This window comes from Topomyia yanbarensis, chromosome 3 (genome assembly GCF_030247195.1).
Source record: "Topomyia yanbarensis strain Yona2022 chromosome 3, ASM3024719v1, whole genome shotgun sequence".
Lineage (NCBI taxonomy): Eukaryota > Metazoa > Arthropoda > Insecta > Diptera > Culicidae > Topomyia > Topomyia yanbarensis.
This window is the reverse complement of record NC_080672.1, coordinates 285,458,749-285,478,222: the sequence shown is the minus strand read 5'-3', so window position 1 is coordinate 285,478,222 and position 19,474 is coordinate 285,458,749. Positions and strand designations below refer to the sequence as shown.

The window sequence follows — 19,474 nt, the reverse complement described above, 5'->3', positions numbered from 1 at the left end:
GAGGGCGAAACTTTAAATAAACAAACAAAAATACAGTTTCGCCCGTTGTATTTTTTGCTGTAGTTTAAGAACGCAATTTCGTAGAATCCAAATTGTTAGGTCAATTTGTTGCGTTTCAAAGCCTTTATTCACTGAAAAAATCCAAACGTTAATTCTATTTGCTTCAAACCGCTTAAAATTCATATGAAGAAGAAATGCTATTGTTATCACGCTCACACATACCTTCTATGTGTCAACTGTATAAACTATGTATGCACTCACATAAGTTATATGTGCATATTGTTATAAAATGGGGTTTTATGTGCCTAATAGTTATGGAATGTGAATGTAATGTGGTTTTCGTTTGAGGCGAAACTGAGTCAGTTCCTAACCCCAACTGCTGTCAAAATGTATGAACTGACAGCAGTTGGGGTTAGAACCTGACTCAGTTTCAGGTTCAAGCGAAATCGCCATAAGACTAATATTTCTTGTAAATACACACATTAGGTTTATGTGTTAGCAAATAGTGTCTATATGCCTCCGTCAATTGCAAAAATCTATGTGTAAAATCAATAGGCATAACGTTTACTTTTTTTTGAGTGTTCGTATGTATAGAAAATGCCATTTGTTTGCATTTTTAAGCTTCGCCCTTTTCACAAAAAGCGTTGAAAGACAAGTTCACACCTCTGTTTAACGCCTTGGGATCAACCTCACCCGAAAAACGTCAAATGCAATAAATAAAAATCAGCTGATCCGAAACGACCCACAGAATGCTTAATCGATGTTATCTTTTTGATAAGCCAAAATATGCTTCGCAGAAACCACCAAATCGCCTGACGTGACTAGTTATAATATTTTATACACCGAATTAAGGTCTAATTTTGATATATCTAAACAGTAATAGGATAAATGAGTAATTTATATTTCAGATGCGATTACCGCAACATGGAATCATCTACTGCGGAGCGGGAAGTCAAAAATACTCAGCAATTATATTTCCAAACGGATTGGTACTTACAACAGGCCTTATACTTTTGCAAATACCTATCTCCAAAGAAGTTGAGGTCAAACTATTTGACCGTAATTTTATATGTATCAACGACACTCCAGAGCTACATAGTTTGCAGGCAATCGATTTTACAATAATCAAAGAGGATGCTCATGGTCAATTAATTGAAAAAACGGCACGAATTGCATTCACGTTATGCTCCAAAGCTGTAGAACAGGTCATAAAATTCAGTTTTGGTGGCTTGCAATTTTTACATGGCGACAAGTATAGATATATGACAGAGTGCTGCCACTATTTTTCGACTTGTTTGTTATTTCAATATAGTGAGGATAATCTATCAACTGCAAATATAAAAAACTTTTTCGAATACTTGTTCAATAATATACAAAGTGATCTGAAAATCATGGACGAAATAGTTTGTGTCAACACTCCATTTGGAAATGAGCATTTTCTTAATAGTATCACCTATGGGCATGTCGCTAATATTTTTGGTAGAAATAACTGCTTAACTTTATTGAATGTTCCAACCGCATTTGGATGTGAAGGAGGAGGAGTTTATGACAAACAATTGTTAGAACATTAATCAAGCATGTAATGCATAAGTTTTAACTAAAATACTTTTCAGGAACCTGCGTAGCATGATGCTCGGATCCTGTTTTATGCGTCAGGGAGATAACATTTGCTTTCCGTTGGCCATAAACCTCACGGAGATATTCAAAGTTTCCATTACCAAAGTTTCGTGCAATGTCCAAGCGGATCATTTTTTTTCAAAGATGATTGCATCTGTGTGCTTGGTGGACACCATGAATCTTTGGGGAACAGGCTGCGTATTTAAAATGAATAATCGAAACTTCGTGCTTACGTGTTCGCATGTCTTAGGCAGTGTAATACTACAATAAGGAATCAGATATTGAAAAATAAATTCCTAAAATCTTGCATTTCAGGAAAATTTCATCGGATATGCGAAGGATTGTGAACTACAACTAGAGTTGCTATTCAAGAACCAAATATTTGACAGTGCCTACGATGTCGCTCTTTTCGAGGTTCGCAATAAATTTGACATAGAACGCCCCGTTTGTCAACTCGCAGATTACATTCCAATCATTGGGCAACAGGTATACTCTGTTGGCTTTCCCCTTTTTAAAACGTTTGGTCTGAGAGAAACGTTCAAGCCCACTATCTTCAAAGGTCGAGTCGCAAAATACTTAAAAGGGCTCGTAGTTACCGATTGTCCCGTGCAAGTAGGTCAAAGTGGTGGTCCAATTTTTGATCTTCACGACAATTTACTAGCTGTAATGGTTTCCAATTTCAAAAGTTGTTACGATGGCAAAGTGTATCCCCACCATAATATGTGCATTCCCATGTGCGATATTTACGATATTGTGAAGGAATATTGCGAAACAAATGGTAAATAACTGGATATGTTGTGTTAATGTGTTATAGTTGAATCATTGAATATTACAGATGCAGCCATCTTGAAGAAGTTGCAAGCAAACCGAGTTGTCGTTGACAAATGGAAGCTTCGAAGTCCTGAAATTGGTAATAAGCTGTAAGCCGACACAATGACGATTGTGAGCTACACAATAATCAGGGTTATGAATAAAGTGGTCTGTAGTATAGCATAGCATAGCACAAATGACCGCACTTATCATGGGTGGCGGATACAGTAAAATTATACAATAGAATAGTTCACTAGTATAGTAGTGGCCATGTGATCATTATGAGGGAATATAGGGAGGGTAGGTTAGTTGAATATCTATGTATGAAGATACGGGGAAACCACGTAATCTTCATAGGTATTACGAATATTATTGTTTGTTAGTAGGTAAGGAAGAATTACACTGGTCTACAAAATCAGAAAAAAAAATTGGTGCAGGGTTGTGATAGTAGTTTTTAGGGTAAATCGGGTGTGCTGAGTTCAAAAATAACCATAGTTTTTCCCGCCGTGCTCCTGTTTTTGAGATTTCTCCAAATTCTGTCAAATTCGAAAAAAATATGCGTAAACAAAATAAAATGCCCATTTTTTGCGAAAATTTGACATTTTGCAAAATTCAAAATGCTGCCATTTCAAAAGTTCTCAATGGATTTCGATCAGCAATAGCTGTATTTGTAGCTGTAAGAGTCTTCTTTCACACAAAAAAAGCTCAAGCTAAACAGACAAAAATCGTCTGAGTTCTGATCCATTTACCCAATTGAAGAAAATCTTCAATATCAACGCTTTTTGATATTACTACAGACACGACAAAAACTTCAGAAAATCTATTAAAAATAAATGTTTTTATAGACTTCGATGCTCTGGATATAAATTAAAAGCCATAAAGTAGTTTTATTATCATATTTCAAAATAACCTAAAAATATTTCATTTTATAATAGTTATACTATAAACAAAAATACGGAGTTCAAGAGTTAGAAAGAGACAGCGAATAGATTTGGACATACTCAATCTGAATATGAAGTCGTATTTTTGTTACTTTTGGTCAGCTTACATAACCTAACTCAATTATATGTTCAATGACGTTTGCGAATAGAATTTCGAAAAGGGAATAGAAACGACCAGTGATCACAGAATATATTTTATTTTATATATGAAAATTTTTATTATATCATATCATTATAGCAAATTAAACTTTTTTTGTTGGAGACGAACCACTGCGACCAGTATTTAGATCTATTCTGGTATGCCCCTTCTTTAATCTAAGTGTACTATCTACTATGACATATCACTATTCATGAGTGATTGTCATTTTTGAGATACACACTCTTTCCAGTTAGGCACACCACTTCGTATGAAGTTTATTACCTGCTTGGGATTTACAATCCAAACATCAAAAGGCTCCAATGTTTTTTTTATCGAGGACTCTTAGTCTGCGTTGTATCAATGCAAAGCATTCGCAGAGCAGATGCTCTGGTGTTTCACTTTCAGATCCGCAGACGCGGCATGTATCGTTTGTAAGCTTACCAATTTTTTTTAAGATGATATTTACTCGGACAGTGTGTGGTAAGTAGTCCTGTCATGATACATCGTTCTTTTTTGTTTAGTCTAAGCAACTCCAAACTTTTTTTCTCGATTGGGTGAGATAAATTTCTTTGATTGTCGTAGCCCAGGTGCAGGGCCGTCTTAAGACCACTCGGGATCCATGGGCACAACTGAGCTGAGGGGCCGCTCTTATTGAACAGGTATCAACTGCTGTACAGTAGGATAATCAAAAAAATGATCCCCAGCATCAGGGAGCCATATATGCCACCTTGATTTTTTTTCCATTTTAAGTCAAATTATTCAACTACGTGATTGTATTGAAAAATATTTTAGGAATCAAAATATATAGAGAAAAAAAAATTAGATTTCCAGGTACTATCGAAAAACGGAAGATTATTTTGATATATGCGGTTGTGGAAGTTCGAACTCAGATGAGCTGCGTACAGTGTAATGGACTTACCAGCTACGCTATTCCCTTCCCATATGATATAATGTGACCTTCATGGTAGTAAGACGTTGTTTAGGGCGGAAGAGTGCCTCCGTCAATAATGAGAAATGGTGCATTAAGGCGGGTTAAACATCAACACTACAATGTCGACGATTCATTCAATTATTGTCATTACACTATGACAATCTAGGAAAAATATTTAGCAATATGCCAATAAAATTCAACTTGTTAATAAATGATGACTACTTGATTTAAAAAAGTTACATTAATTCGTACAATAATGTTGTTATCGATTTCTTACTGTTCCTGGTATGATGCAACTGGAAAAAGTCAATTGCCAGCTTAACAATAAGCCACATTTTTTCAATCATAATTTAACTACATTTACAGTTGAACAATATTGAATGTTGCAGCCATTGAAATCAATCAATATTATGTCGAACTTAAGTGAGCCTTAAACCTCGGTTCATTCATTTTAAATTTTCGCATTTTTCGCTGCAGGAATAGAACTATTTCTTGAAATAGTGTCTCTTCATGCACAAATTGTTGGTGGTTGTAGATTTTTGTTATATATTCTGACAGAAGCTTTGTGCTTTCTTACATAGTGAACGGTTCGCAGAGGCGGAGAAATCAAACAAATATATTATAAGAGACCATTCATAAATTGCGTAACGCAAAAATTGCCCAAAATTGACTCGCCTTCTCCCCATGTACCAAATTGTCACAAATTTATCTATCCCTTCTCCCCTATTACGTAACAAATTTCTTTTAATTTTTTTTTCTTCAGTAAAAACATGTTACGTAACGTTATAGCTTACTCCCACTCCCCCATTTGTCACAATATGTCGCAAATTGTCGAACCCCCACCCCTAAACGTAATTTATGAATAGTAATATTAATTTGGAATGTGGAAAAGACCGTAAAAGCCGAAAATTCACTAAAGTGATATTAATATTTTTATATTCATCGAATTAGTATCTCAAAGACGGTGCCGGTAGTTAAGTGGCAGGGTTTTGATGGTAGAGACGCCTCTCTGGTGTGAAAGATAGGCACTCAGTACAGAAAGAGACCGAAGGAAAAAAATAATAACAATAATTAGCCTTATCACCTTTCGAAAGTACAAAGTACCTTCATTGTTACGTAATCAAATAAATACAGCGAAACGTCGAAATTACTCGAACCTATTAAAATGAGAACACAATTCTAGAGTTTTTATTCAAAACGTCATGTCTACAATGAGTATTTTTGTTTACCTTTCTCTTTTGATTTTTACGGCGTCACTATAGCACCTCTCACTTACTTTGCAGTACAGATTGCAAGACGGTGGTTTTTACTAGAGTTGAAGAATAAATGTAAAAGCGATCGAATTATTAACAGAAGAGAAAGTAATCAATGAGAGTCCCTCATTGTAGATATGTCTTTTTTTTTTTAAAAAAAAAGGAATTCATTTCAATAATTCACTACCACAAGTATTAGGAGTTAATTCATAATCAACCACAAACAGAAATGCAACCATCTACCAACGAAGCTCATCAAAGATGAAAAGCAAATGCATATAGCTTTAACTTAGATTGCAATATTATACAAAATGTAAACCCAAACATAAATGAATAAAAATTTGAGTTAAAAAATTCATTTCTTTACTAGTCATGTAAAACAGTCGAAATGGGAAACATATCGAATGCACACTGGCGTGAGGCACAAATCCTCAACTACCTACGGGATACGTTCAATTTGACCCAGCATATTCTGATTCCTAATTCTGACGGCCTAAAATATTTTTAATAAGGCGGAGTGTCGTACAAAAATAACGTAATTGGTTCTATACCAGACAACGGCATAGTGGAAAATGCCCAATCTAGCCGTGGAAGTATCGTGAGAACTCAAGAAGTCCAGGAGTCCTTTTTGAAGGTTTTCACGTAGATTTGTTCAATCACAATCCTTGATGTGACGAAGAAATGAAAATTTGCCACATGCGCGGATCGCTTGCTAAACAAGGATTGTATACCGAATTTCGACATCTTCTTCTTCCACTTTCTGTACAGCTTCCTTGTGAAAATTTTGCCACCTTGTCGGTTGCCGCTCCTGCTTGGAAAACATTTCATTTTTTTGCTGAAAATGAATTGAAACTTCAATCGAAATGTTGGATTGACGTTTGGATTGGTCCAATACCATCCGCTTGATTATCTGATGGTCTTAAAACGTCACATGGGTTAAGATGCGATGTGCGAATTTGATCCATGGTTACCCACACGCTAAAGACTTATAAACTATTAAGTGCTACTATTTTTTGGAACATAGCCTTCTGAATGATTCTATATTCATCCTAAGTTGGGGGCCCCTAAAAGCCCGGGACCCCTGGCCCTGGCCCAGTATGTCCATGCGTAAAGACGGTACTGCCCAGGTGTGGTACTCCAATTGTTCTTTATAGCTGTGATTTCCCACTTTTCAATTCCATTTTGAGGGCACTCGATGAGAACCCACAGAATGGTTCTGGGTCGATAAAATTAGTGGAAGACCCTATTCTTGCTAGCTCATCGACTTTTTCGTTCCCTGCAACGTCACTATGTTCTGGAACCCAGTATAAATTAACATGGGTTTTCTCCGCCAATTGTCGGAGAGCAAGAATGGGAGTGTACTAGTTTCGAAGACATGCAGGAGCCCTTAATGCGTTGAGCGCAGCCTGACTATCTAAGAAAATGCAGACATTTGGGTACCGTTATTTTCTTTTCAGATATACGTAAGTGCATTCTAGAATGACATATATTTCTGTTTGAAACACTGTCGGCGGATTTGTATCATTCTTACGCTGTCTCCGTGAAGACGCCATATTTCTCATTGAAGCAATTTTGTTTCGGTGAGCTAGGCATAAAGTACTGAATAAATGCAATATATAAATACCTGTTCGTATTTACTTCTCGCACATCCCAAGAAATATGCAGGCAACAAACTCAACCGGTATCACAAATGAAACACCAAGAACTATAGAGCTAAACTGCCAAACGCCTTCGATCGTAATGAGGTGAGGTGCAAGAATTGCTGTCTATTACAAAAAAAAATATTTATAACATAGGTTATGTTAAAATGTGGTCATAAAACTATTTTGACTTTTAATTTATATCCAGAGCATCGAAGTCTATAAAAAGAAATTTGTTTTCAATAGATTTTCCGAAGTTTTTGTCGTGTCTGTAGTAATACCAAAAAGAGTTGATTCTGAAGATTTTCTTCAATTAGGTAAATTGATCAGAACTCTGACAATTTTCGTCTGTCTAGCTTTTTTTTGTCTGAAAGAAGAGGCTTACAGCTACCAATAAAGTTATCTTTGATAGAAATCCATTGAGAACTTTTGAAATGGCAGCATTTTGAATTTTGCAAAATGTCAAATTTTTGTAAAAGGTGGCATTTTTGTTTGTTCACGCATGTTTTTTTTTCGAATTTGGCAGTATTCAATGTGCCTTTCCAGATATCCAAATATTTGTCAGATGTTTGTAGCACATTTTAATAACAGATTTGATACAGTTTGTAAATTCGAAAAATTTAGAAAAAAAATTAACACTGGCTGGTAAAAAATAACAAATTAATGGAGAAATCTCAAAAACAGGAGCACGGCGGTAAAAACTATGGTTATTTTTGAACTCAGCGCACCCGATTTACCCTAAAAACTACTATCGCTACCCTGCACCAAAATGGCTGTCGACCAGTGTTATTGATGTAATTATTTGATTTTTATATATAAATGAGTTACGTTGCTCGGATCTTACCCGATTGTTTATCACTTTGTAGTATTAGTAGTCCGTTAATATACTAAATTATGAGTGTATAAAAAATCTAGAGAATGGAGAAAGGATCACCTTTTACGGCATGATAGCAGTAATCCAGTTGATCAGGGCAATCAACCTTATTATGTTCGGACAAAGAAAATATTACTATCATCGAAAACTACATATCTAGAGACAACGACAGCAACACCTCTTGCGGGTAAATGTAGTACTTTTCATATAGTGATGCGCCAACACATATATACTTTTACGTTAAGCCTTCCTAATTTCGTACAATGCTGTAACTGCTGTCGCTTGTCATTTGTATGAGGGGTGGAAAGAGAAATCAGTCTTTTTGATATGTAGTCTTCGCTATATTTTGACTGTTCCTGTATGCATTTACTATGCTAATATAGAGTTTGATTGCATTGTAAATGCTACTGGATTATTTCGCCGAATATCGCTTCGTTGAAGGTCATTTCGCCAAATGGGTTGTTTTGTCTAATGCCATTTCGCCCCATGAATCGTTCCGCCATACGTCATTGAATGATTGTTAACCGAAAGGAAAAAAAAAATATTAAGGATTGATATTCGATATTTAACTTTGTAATTGGTCAGAGTCAGAGAAGAAATCATTCCACAAATACTGCAAAGATGCACTAAAGGGAAACAACATTAGGAATTAGAATATATCGGCAGAACTCAGGTTAGTCCTCGGTGATGGCTCCTTACAGCCTGGAAGGTGTGAGTCAAAAGGACAAATGAGTACTTCATCTTCGTCAGACGAGTATCGTAATTCAGCATTTTAATGAAAAAACCTTTTTTAATCCACTTAGCGGTGCAATTGTGCCTTTCTCAATCATGAACACGAGAATATGAGCGATGTTTATATTCATTAAAAGCTTTTAAATGCATATATTACATTTTATTATTATACATCACATGACAACTATATACAGGAAAATAAATTATTATTCGTATTATTCGAGTTCTAAAATTTTGTAAAAGAAAAAACAGCCACGGTAATATTGAACTTAAAAAAGGTGCAAAATCGGCAAAGTCGGCAAGTCGATCCTTATAAAAAAAAATTTCGAGATAACATAAAATCTCGACGTTTCATGCATCAAAAATACGAGTTCGATTTCTGAAATTTCATGGCGTTCCCCATTTGAAAAAAAATTGAGTTCCGGCTTATATGGGAATTTCATATGTGACCTAGGATTTGGGACCTTGGGATTTGGGACCTAGTTTGTGAAAATCGGCCCAACCATTTCCGAGAAACTGATATGAGTTTGCTAGTTTTGAAAGATGGCCGCTTTTCCCGGGCACTTCCGGAACCGTCTATGGTGGTCAATGTAGTCAACGAAAGTTTGTTTGGCCGTCGGTGACCTAGAACTGCAAATTTAAGTTGTTTGAGAGACATTTTAGCGAAATTTTTACCTTTTTTGCTTTCATCGGAGTATCGGTTTGAATCACAATTTGCTATGTGATCGCACGCCACAACCCGTAACTCCGGAACCGGAAGTCGGATCGGGATAAAATTTAATAGCCATTTACGGGGACGCAAATCTTTCATTTGAGACTAAGTTTGGTTGATTCGGTCTAGCCATCTCCAAGAAACCGATGTGACTGCTATTCTGAATTTGGATACTTCCGCCGGGGCTTCCGGAACCGATGATGGTGGCCAATGTGACCAAAGAGCCTTTGAATGGCTGTTAGTGACCTAGTACTACAAATCAAAGCAGTTGAGGTCACATTTTGGAAAAATTTTCACCATTATACATTCATTGCAGAATTTATTAAAATCGACATTTTTTGCGTGTTCGTACTCATCACCCTGTAATTCCGGAAGTCGGATCCATTAGAAATTCAATGGCAGCCTATGGGAACGTTGCACCTTTCATTTATGACTAAGTTTGTGAAAATCGGTTCAGCCATCTCTGAGAAAAGTGAATGAGATTGTGTTCGCGTACATACACACAGACGCACATACACACACATACATACACACTAGGGTGGGGCAAAATGATCGTTTTTTCAGCACAGCACTTTTTTGGTTCCTTTTGGGGTCCAAAACTACTGTGCAAAATTTGGGGTCGATTGGTGTTGACCCGGCGTAGCGTATTGCGTTTGAAATTTGTACGGAGATTAGTATGGGAAAACCTACATTTTTGCATTTTTAATACTACAGACTACAATTCTTCCTGTAGTATGCTAACAAATAGATAAATAGTGTAGTCCAGGATATGCTTTGCCAACTGTAGTGTAGTCCAGGACAACTTTGCCGAAGGATGTATGGTGTTAGAATGTCTCTAAGCCAAGTTATAGCTGTTCAAAGTTCAATACATCGAATTAAATGCCAAAAATCATTTTTATTGCCAACACTGCGGGTGTACCAATGGAATTTCATATAGAATTCCAAAATAAGATTATGATTTGATAGCATGCTCATTTCTATGCCGTTCGATCACGAGGCGTGAAGCTAATTTCTGGATTTCAACATGAAATCCATCAGATCCCTACATCAATTTTTGCTTCAGGTGATCGAACAGCATCGAAATGAGCATCCCGTCAAATCATAGTGCGTATTAAACTGAAATATAATCAACAATTTTCTCCGGAGTACTTCCAGTTTCTCCTGGTACTGGAACAGACCTAATAAAAAGTTACTTCTTCGTGTACGCGTGTGTTTCTTTCCGGAGTTCTTAGATTATGGCGACGATTGGAGAAAATGGAAAAAAATCGTTGAGGAAGTTTGTAAATACAACAGGTCTTTGATTAAATTCGAGTTTCGGTGCAGAATCTCAAAACTACACGGAAAATAGACTGAAAAAAGATTGCTTGTGAAACCGAACATAACCTTTAACTGACACCGTAGCTCGAGGGCAACAGGAGTTCTACTAGCCACAATAGGTGATAGTTGCTACGGTGAAGGAGAACATTGCTGCGAACAGGGAAACAAAAAGTGTTTCGCCTTAGTCGGGCAAAAGAAGATGGAGAACAGCAAATCTACATTACCACCCTTTGACACTTCTAACATTGTATCCATTGGAAGGCACTGAAAGAAATGAAAACGATCACCGGAGTTTTTTCTGGAAGTGAATTGCGTTGCTCTGGCATCTAGGAAGAAGTCTTATTTGTTTCATTTCGGTGGATCACATGTACAGGATATTTTTTCGAGACACCTGAACACGACGCACTCTCTCCAGCCGCCTCCAGCTAATACCGAGGTTTACAAAGAGGCGATAAAACTGTTGGATGCTGATTTTGCTCCATTTTCCAACATTCCGTAGGTGTTGCGGCAAATGAAGCAAACGGATGACGAATCTGTGGAGAAATTAGTCGCTCGTCTTCGAGAGCAAGGACGTTTGTGCGAGTACTAGTGCGAGTATGGCAATGCACTCGATATGCGTTTTATAGAACAGGTGTTTGGCGGAGCAGATCAGCTACTTGAAGTGATTATTGAGAATAACCTAATGAATTTGGAGGAAATCGAGCGAGAAGCACGCATCTTGGAAACAGTGCATCGCAATAAAGACGAGATGAAGGAAATATAATTTCGGCGGAACAAAATAACATAAACTTAATCAAGAAATGGACGAAAAAGGAAAAGTGTTTTCGATGTGGGAATGATGGACATTTCGCGAACGATAAGTGTTGCCCCGCAAAAAACAAAGTGTGTGATGGCTGTAAGCTAGTTGGGCATTTCCGTAAAGTATGCAAAACTAAGCCGGAAAATCGCAAAACGAAAGACAAAAAGTGTAAGAAAAAAGTGTGGCAAGTTTCCAAAGATTCCGAAAAGGAGGATGGTGCGCAGGGCTGCAGCGGTTTGAGTAGCGAAGGTAGTGACGACGATGTGCAACAGATTTATGTCACCGCACCGGGGTGACATGATCTGGTGTGGCGGATCCAGCGGGAGGGTCCTGGGGTCCGGAGCCCCCTTCCCGAAACTTATTGAGAAAATTAAAAAAAAATTATTTTAAATTCATATTGATTTCTAAATCACTTCAAACCAGATTCAACCAACAAAACTGATCGTAATTGAATGAAGGCATTACATATTACGTATTGTACAACGAACACTTCAAAATCAAAATTTTGGACCCCCTCCGAATTTTTTTCTGGATCCGCTCCTGTCTGGTAACACAGGCGATATAAAATTGCAGTGGATTGTAGACACCGGAGCTCATCAACTGAAGACATGGCGCCACATTAAGGAAAATGAATGTAAATTCAGTGCTGTTCGAAAGCCACGGAAAAATCTCAGCGTTTAGGAGGATGGTAAAATAAAAGTTTACAAAACATTCAATACGGTCATAGCCATAGTTCAAAGAGCGCATTCCACGAAGTGTATGTTGTGGACAACGAATCTGGCGCTAACCTGCTGTGCAAGAATACATCATTGGAGTTGAGAATTCTGGAGATTCATGCAGAGGTGTTTTGTCTTCCAGGAAAGCAGGACCTAAAAGTGGGAAAGATGAAGAATTTACAGGTGAAATTACAAATCAACAAACAGATAATTCCAGTTCAGCAACCATGTATGCGTTTACCAATCCCTCTGCAAGACATAGTCGAAGAAAAAATGGACGATCTGTTAAAACAGGATATCATCGAATTTTCCCCGTTAAAGATTACTTGGGCATCACCCTTGGTAGTAATCCCGAAAGATTGTGGAAAAATGTACGCTTGTGTCTTGACATACGGATGGCAAATAAAGCCTAAACAACACGCGTTTCCTACATTCGATGCAATAATGCCTCACCTAGATGGTTGTAGATACTATTCCAAGATTGGCATAGTGAATGCATTTCACCTAATCGAGCTTGCTCCTGATTCTTGCGAAATAACTACTTTGTGGCACCGAACGCATATTACCGTTACAAAAGATTGATGTTCGGAATGAACTGCTCCGCTGAAATATTCCAAAGGGAAATCGAGCGGGTTTTGAAAGGCTTGAAAGGTGTACGAGTGTTTGTTGATAATATTCTCGTATACGCAAGGACGAAGAAAGATCACGACGCCAGAGTACAACTAGTTTTAAAGCGACTCGACGAACATGGACTGTCAATCAATCGTAACAAGTCCGAGTTTGGGAAAAGATCCGCGAATTTCATGGGTCATACCTTATCGGAACAAGGTGAACTGCCAATGAACGTTAAAATCAGGTGCCATTCAATCCTTCAGAAATCCGCAGAACTCCGCCGAGATGCGTAGTTTTTTAGGGTTAGTGAACTACGTTGGTAAGTTTATCCCAAATCTCTCGGAGATGTCAACCACATTACGGCAAAAGACAGTCCAGGGAGCTAAATTCGAATGGACAAGTGAACGACGACGATGCTTCAAGAATATAAAAACTGCTTTAGCATGCCTCAAGCACTTAGGATACTATAGTTCACAGAATCGTACACTGCTTATCACTGAAGCCAGTGACAATGGGCTAGGTGCCTTCTTGGTACAGACCATTTACAACAAACCCCGAGTGATCAGTTACGCAAGCAAGCGCTTAACCCATACGGAAAAGTAGTACTCGACGCTTGATAAGGAGGCTTTGGCCATCGCTTGGGCAGCCGGAGATTTCAAAGGCATCTAACTGGAATTCACGGTAATAACGAACCACAAGCCTTTAGTTGATATCTTCAGCGAAAAATCATCTCCAAACAAGCGACAAGAAAGGTGGGTGTTAAGGATGCAGTGCTATCGAATAAAACATGTTCCAGGGAAGACCAACATTGCGGATCAGTTGTCACGGCTACCAGAAGAAGTAAAATCTAAAACATTCGATTAAGGTGTGGAGGAAGCACTGTGTGCTATAGCGGAGGTTCGCAAGCCAGCTGCAGTAACGATGGACGAGATCATACAGTGCTCGCAAGAAGATACGGAGATAGAAAAGGTTAGAAAGGCACTACAGGGGGATAAATGGTAATGCGATTTGAAACGATGCGCGGCATTCAAGGGCGAGCTATGCATTGCAAACGATATACTGCTGAGAGGATTCAGAGTTGTTTTCCCAGGGGCGTTACGAGAAACGGTCTAAAGTTGGCACACATCGGTCATCCAGGTAGTGAGAAGATGAAACAAAGAATGAGGATTGCGGTTTGGTGGCCTGCTATGGATGCTGACGCAGTGAAAACTTGTCGAGAGTGTTTTGATTTCCAACTGTTTGCATCGTTCGATTCGCCGGAGCCTCTATGTATCCGGGACTTGCCAGCCGCCCCATGAGTTCACGTGGCGGGGTATTTTCTCGGACCATTACCGCATAATAGCTATGTGTTTGCGTTAATTGACCTCTACAGTCGATATGTTTTGGTTGAACCAATAACTCGTACTACATCACGTGACGTGATTGACTTTTTGACAAATATCTTTACTAGGATGGGCCTTTCGCAGGTGATGACCTTCGATAATGCTAGAAATTTCCCAAGCCAAGAGATGAAAGACTATTGCATTGATCACGGGATCAAGTTGACTCACATTACACACTAACCCAAGCTATACGACGACTACAACATAAACGTAGCTTCACAGTTTAAAACCAAAGTTCGGATGAAATTATTGAAAAACAGGTTCATCCTTGGAACTATCCACATTTTTTGTACCCATCAAATATTCCTAACAACTTAACAACATGATTAATAGCAAAAAAAAATCCTCGGTTTCTCATCTCGCTCAGTCCAGACGCTAGAAATCGCTCCGCTGCTATAGCAGGGCAAGTAATCAAATTTACCCGCGCGCCGCTTGGTCTATTTGCAAAGGCAAAAATTGATTCCTTTTACCTAGTATAGTCCGAGATTTTCCAAAGGAGGAGCAAGATTCGTAGCGCTAGTCGGCGTACGACTCGTCGCAATGTATTTCTTACGGGATGAATGACACTTTAATAAAAGGTGGCGCAATTTTGTGTAAAAACCTTACTGTAAATAAAACGTACGAAAACCTGAAACTATAGAAGAACAGTTTTCAGTCAGTTTTATTGACAAATTCAGTTAAAGTAAATAATTAGCACACATTAAACTTGGGTAATACATATTTTTCGACGTTTTTGAGCATTTATTATCGAATGAGCCAATTCAATTCGTCGCATCAAAATGATTGAATCGCTCGTTTCCAATGAAACCTACAATATGTGAAACGTGAACAAACAATGAGTGACAATACAAAGCAAGAGTAGAAAAACTCTAGAAAGAGAACTGCGGAGAGAAAAACAGCAACGTATGCCCCGGCTTTGTATGGCAACACGTCCAATGTTATAAGGATAGGCAATGTTCGATTGGATTCGCTTTTTGACAGCTAAACCCGAATCCAATCGATCCAAAATGGAGTCTCCGCATTTCTCTTTCTAGAGTTTTTCTAAGCAAGAGTATGTCTCGTTGCGGGCAAACTGTGTTGCTGTTGACGACCCGAAATGTCCGGTAAGACCGTCAATTCGTATCCCACCCTCCCCTATTATATACCACATCCTTCACAATTTTTTGGGTTGCACGACAAGCCCGATAGGCGTGGTGTTTGTTGCGCGTCAATAGAAAAACGCGAATAACTTTTGTCGTGTTGGAAGTTTTCTTGTTTATATTTTTGCATATGATTTATTATCAAATGTACAACAAAATTAGACCGAAATAACATTGAAAATCGATTGAGAAGTCACCGTTATTTCAATTTATTTATAAAAATTGTTAATAACTTTGGCAATTAACTTTTTTCCATTATACAAAATTTTAACAGGAAGAACAACTCATCAATTTTAACTGGTGAAAAAATAAGCAGGATTGATGCTACCAATCGTGAGAAATAAAATAAAATCCAAACTCATGTTAAAAAAAGTAAATAGCCATAACTTTGAAAATAATTCGAATTTCGAAAAACTGTTCAAATTGTACTTTTTATTTATCGTTGTGAACCCATAAAAAAATTTTGACAGAAAAAGCTCGATCGACGGAAAATTGTTTGCACAGGGAGATTTTGACTCTATTACATTCAAGTATGTTGAAAAATTGTACAATAAATTTGTTTAGAAATATGTCATAGCTAAATAATAACAGAAGATGAAGCGCATCTATGACCCATAACTGTTTTTGAATCTAATCAATGTTTCGAAGCGGTCTAAGGAGTTCGTGACAATGTAAAGGCATTTCAAATTTACCCTTCGTTCATTGACAGATTGAGAGAAACAATAAACAGGTCTATTCTTCTAATTGGCCGTTTGTCCGAAGAAGCTCGAGAGCCTTCCAATAACGAAACTCGGAGGTATAGAAGGGATCACTCGAGAAAATCATCACGTGCATTAACGAAGATATTTTCTCTGGATTATATCTACTTTGAGGCGTGAGAGAGTGATAAATTCGAATATCCACAAGAAGTACAAGACTGACTAACTTCCATTACTGTCTAATTACTAAATAACTAATATAAGTAAATAAATCTTAATCAATACACAATCAATACAAAAAATGTGTTTTAGTGCCACCCTGTACAGTCGTGATTCGCTGGTTGGACATTTTTTAACTGGACCGCTTTTTAGTTGGACCTCCGCTAGTTGGACCATTGTCCAACTAAAATGCATCTGAACGCCAAAATCTCATGTCAAATTAACTTTGACAATCAATCTGACAATATTTAGAGATGTGAATAGATGCATTTACACTGCCAACATCTCCTTTGGAGAGTTTTTGACATTTGTCAGACGGTTCAACTAGCGAATCAAATTCGTTAGTTGGACAAGGCTGTGGCCCAACCAGCGAATCACGACTGTACCTGAAAATATGCCTGCAATTTATTGGTTTGAACAATAAATCGTTCAACCAGATTGCAACACTAAAGCCAAAACTGACATTTTCTAGATTGGTACGAAATTTCTTTACGTGTGTATTGGGACCACCCTAGTCATTCCAAAATCATTTTTATATCATATATACCGCAATTGAACTCAGAGTACTGAAATAACCTAGTTTCGCGATTTGGAAAGTTTTAGAGATTTTGGCGAACTTTTGTTCTCAGTGGCATCTCTGTGCGTTGGTTAGTGTCTGCCATCTTTGTTCAACTCGTTGCCTCAAATGGCAGTGCGATAATTGGGGCATTCGACTCGAGTTCGGTATTTATGTTAGTATATTGGTTGTAAGGAGCGGAGCAGATGCCAATTTATTTATAGTGCGACACTCTTCCTAATAGGACCAAAATAGGCTCTTCACCCTATCTATAGCAAGAACACTAATAATCTTTTAGTGACTGCAACTTCTAAGGTTAATCGGTGAAAATGTAAATATATACCACTATCGACTACATAGACTGTCCTCTTCATATTTATTCTGCGATTTATTCTTCAATCGTTTAGTCGTATCATGAACCGGCCGCCTTGTTGTTTTAAATTAATCGCTTTCATTTCCCTACACACATCCCTTCATCCGATGACCAAGCTCCGACCAAATCTAAAAGCGACTGACGATAAGTATTACAAAGTACTCGGCGGCGGTTTTTACTCTCAGACTGCTTGGCGCACATATCCGTGATAGAGCCTCGCGCTCGTTGATGCGCGAGACTAACCTCTATAAACGTGGCTTCCTTTCTTTGTTGATCTAATGACCAAGAAGGAAAATGCATTTGGTTGAGGGGAGAATACTGTGAAATGACGTTACCAGTTGAATGAACTTGCTACACTCGATATGCGATTTATACATTTTTTTAGTTTAAATATCACTTGGCAACATGCAGACTGGACTCCGTCACATGCCATACTCTATCAATGAAAGGAATACTTTCTACGAGTGTATTATGAGAGGATCGACGGAATACAAATCAGAAAGACAGCATTCAATTAGACTGCGTGAATAAAATATATGCGAGCTCAATGATCAAACACACCGCCAGTTAATTCCGACCATTGGTTAGCAGGATGGTTCAATCAAATGAACATCAATATGTTTTCAATGTTCCAACACAATATTTTCCAATCACGATTGGGGACAAAAAAAACAGTTCGCCGAAAGATCCGTCTGATCGAATCTTGAACTACGCCCTGCATCGGAATCAAATTGCGCACTTCAAGCAGTAGCACGCATTACAATCTAACTGTTAATTATTTTTAATTAATATTTAAATTACACCCGATGCCACTGGACTACTCAGCTTAGCATCTTTGCAAAATACGACACCGCCTGAATTGAACATGCATGCTGTGTATACGCGCAAATATTTCAATGAACTGCACAGTAAATTACGCGACTTGCACTAAATCAAACTGCGCACTGCGTCGTCAGCTGAATTTTAAATGTTACAGCTATGCGTACGCCTTGCAGGTTTTGCCCGAGTCGCAACCGTAGCCAGAGACAGGCTGTCTGCCCCGTTGGCGTTGGTTTGGTGCAATGGCATGGATTTTTGCTTTCGTACGTCGGTTATTTTTCAACTCAGTAAATTACAATTCCATATCACTTTTTGCTCTCAAAACTCGTCAATGTAACTAGAAAACTCGATGCACTCCGACGGATCCAACATTAAGGGGGATAACACCATTTAACAGGAAGGAAATTCTTATGTAAATAGAGGAGACATTTTGAGATAAAACTTTGAAAATTTAAATAATATTGTCTATCTCGAGATAATCTAGCATTTCGTCGAGTTGTTGCTCTATGGGAAACACTCGAGTGCGATCGACACAAAAACAAATCTTAAAACCTTGTCTCATTCGCACTGATGCAATCCAGATCGCCGCGTCTATCAACGCACGGCCCGATGGCGCATGGCTGAAAAGCCGCAATGTGGATTTAAGAAAAAATTCGCAATACACTACATTATATAGCAATCGATCAATTTAAATCATTTGTTCCACACAAAATAATTTTTTTGAGACAAAATGAACTTTCAAAATGCGGTCATCAAATGGTGAGATAACATAGTTTTCACTGAAGAGATTGGAATGGCAAGGGGACGCCACGTTCCGTTTGGAGTTTCAATCCAGCTGCAGAAGCTTACAGCTGAGACCAGATTCCGGACGGAGCATGTCGTTTCTTTGTTTTTCTAATCTCTTTAGTTCTCACAAATCTCCTATCTCATGCCTCCACGCGAGTCTAAGTCTATTGATGACATTTGGTCCATAGACCGGCGATGAATGGGTGCTATCAGCCCAGTGGCGTAGCCAGAAATTTGGTTTGGAGGGGGTTTTGACGAAAATCTTAGATTTTTCAAAAATGTTGGCTAGTCTATTGATGACATTTAATCTGTAGGCCGCGATCGACTGGGTACTACCGTGTTCTGCAGTAATAGCGAAATGGGACGGTGTGAGCGGGCATGGGCGCTATAACCCTACCGTAGGCGGAAC

General features: G+C 38.1%; 1 protein-coding gene across 1 annotated transcript; it reads left to right on the top strand.

The window, feature by feature from the left end:
• Positions 1-689: 689 nt before the first annotated feature.
• On the top strand, positions 690-7,423 carry LOC131690278 (uncharacterized). The gene is made up of 5 exons (XM_058975927.1): positions 690-852; positions 909-1,558; positions 1,614-1,872; positions 1,933-2,395; positions 2,453-7,423. Exons 2-5 carry the CDS (start codon positions 909-911, stop codon positions 2,539-2,541), a joined length of 1,461 nt encoding a protein of 486 aa, XP_058831910.1. The 5' UTR covers positions 690-852; the 3' UTR covers positions 2,542-7,423.
• Positions 7,424-19,474: the final 12,051 nt, after the last annotated feature.

What these genes read in the sequence shown, in the direction of transcription:
- LOC131690278 (XM_058975927.1), top strand. Translation starts at nt 909, where the DNA reads ATGCGATTACCGCAACATGGAATCATCTACTGCGGAGCGGGAAGTCAA. An exon ending in GTTCGCATGTCTTAGGCAGT is followed by an intron (nt 1,873 to 1,932) that starts GTAATACTACAA and finishes CTTGCATTTCAG; the next exon opens with GAAAATTTCATCGGATATGC. An exon ending in GGAATATTGCGAAACAAATG is followed by an intron (nt 2,396 to 2,452) that starts GTAAATAACTGG and finishes TGAATATTACAG; the next exon opens with ATGCAGCCATCTTGAAGAAG.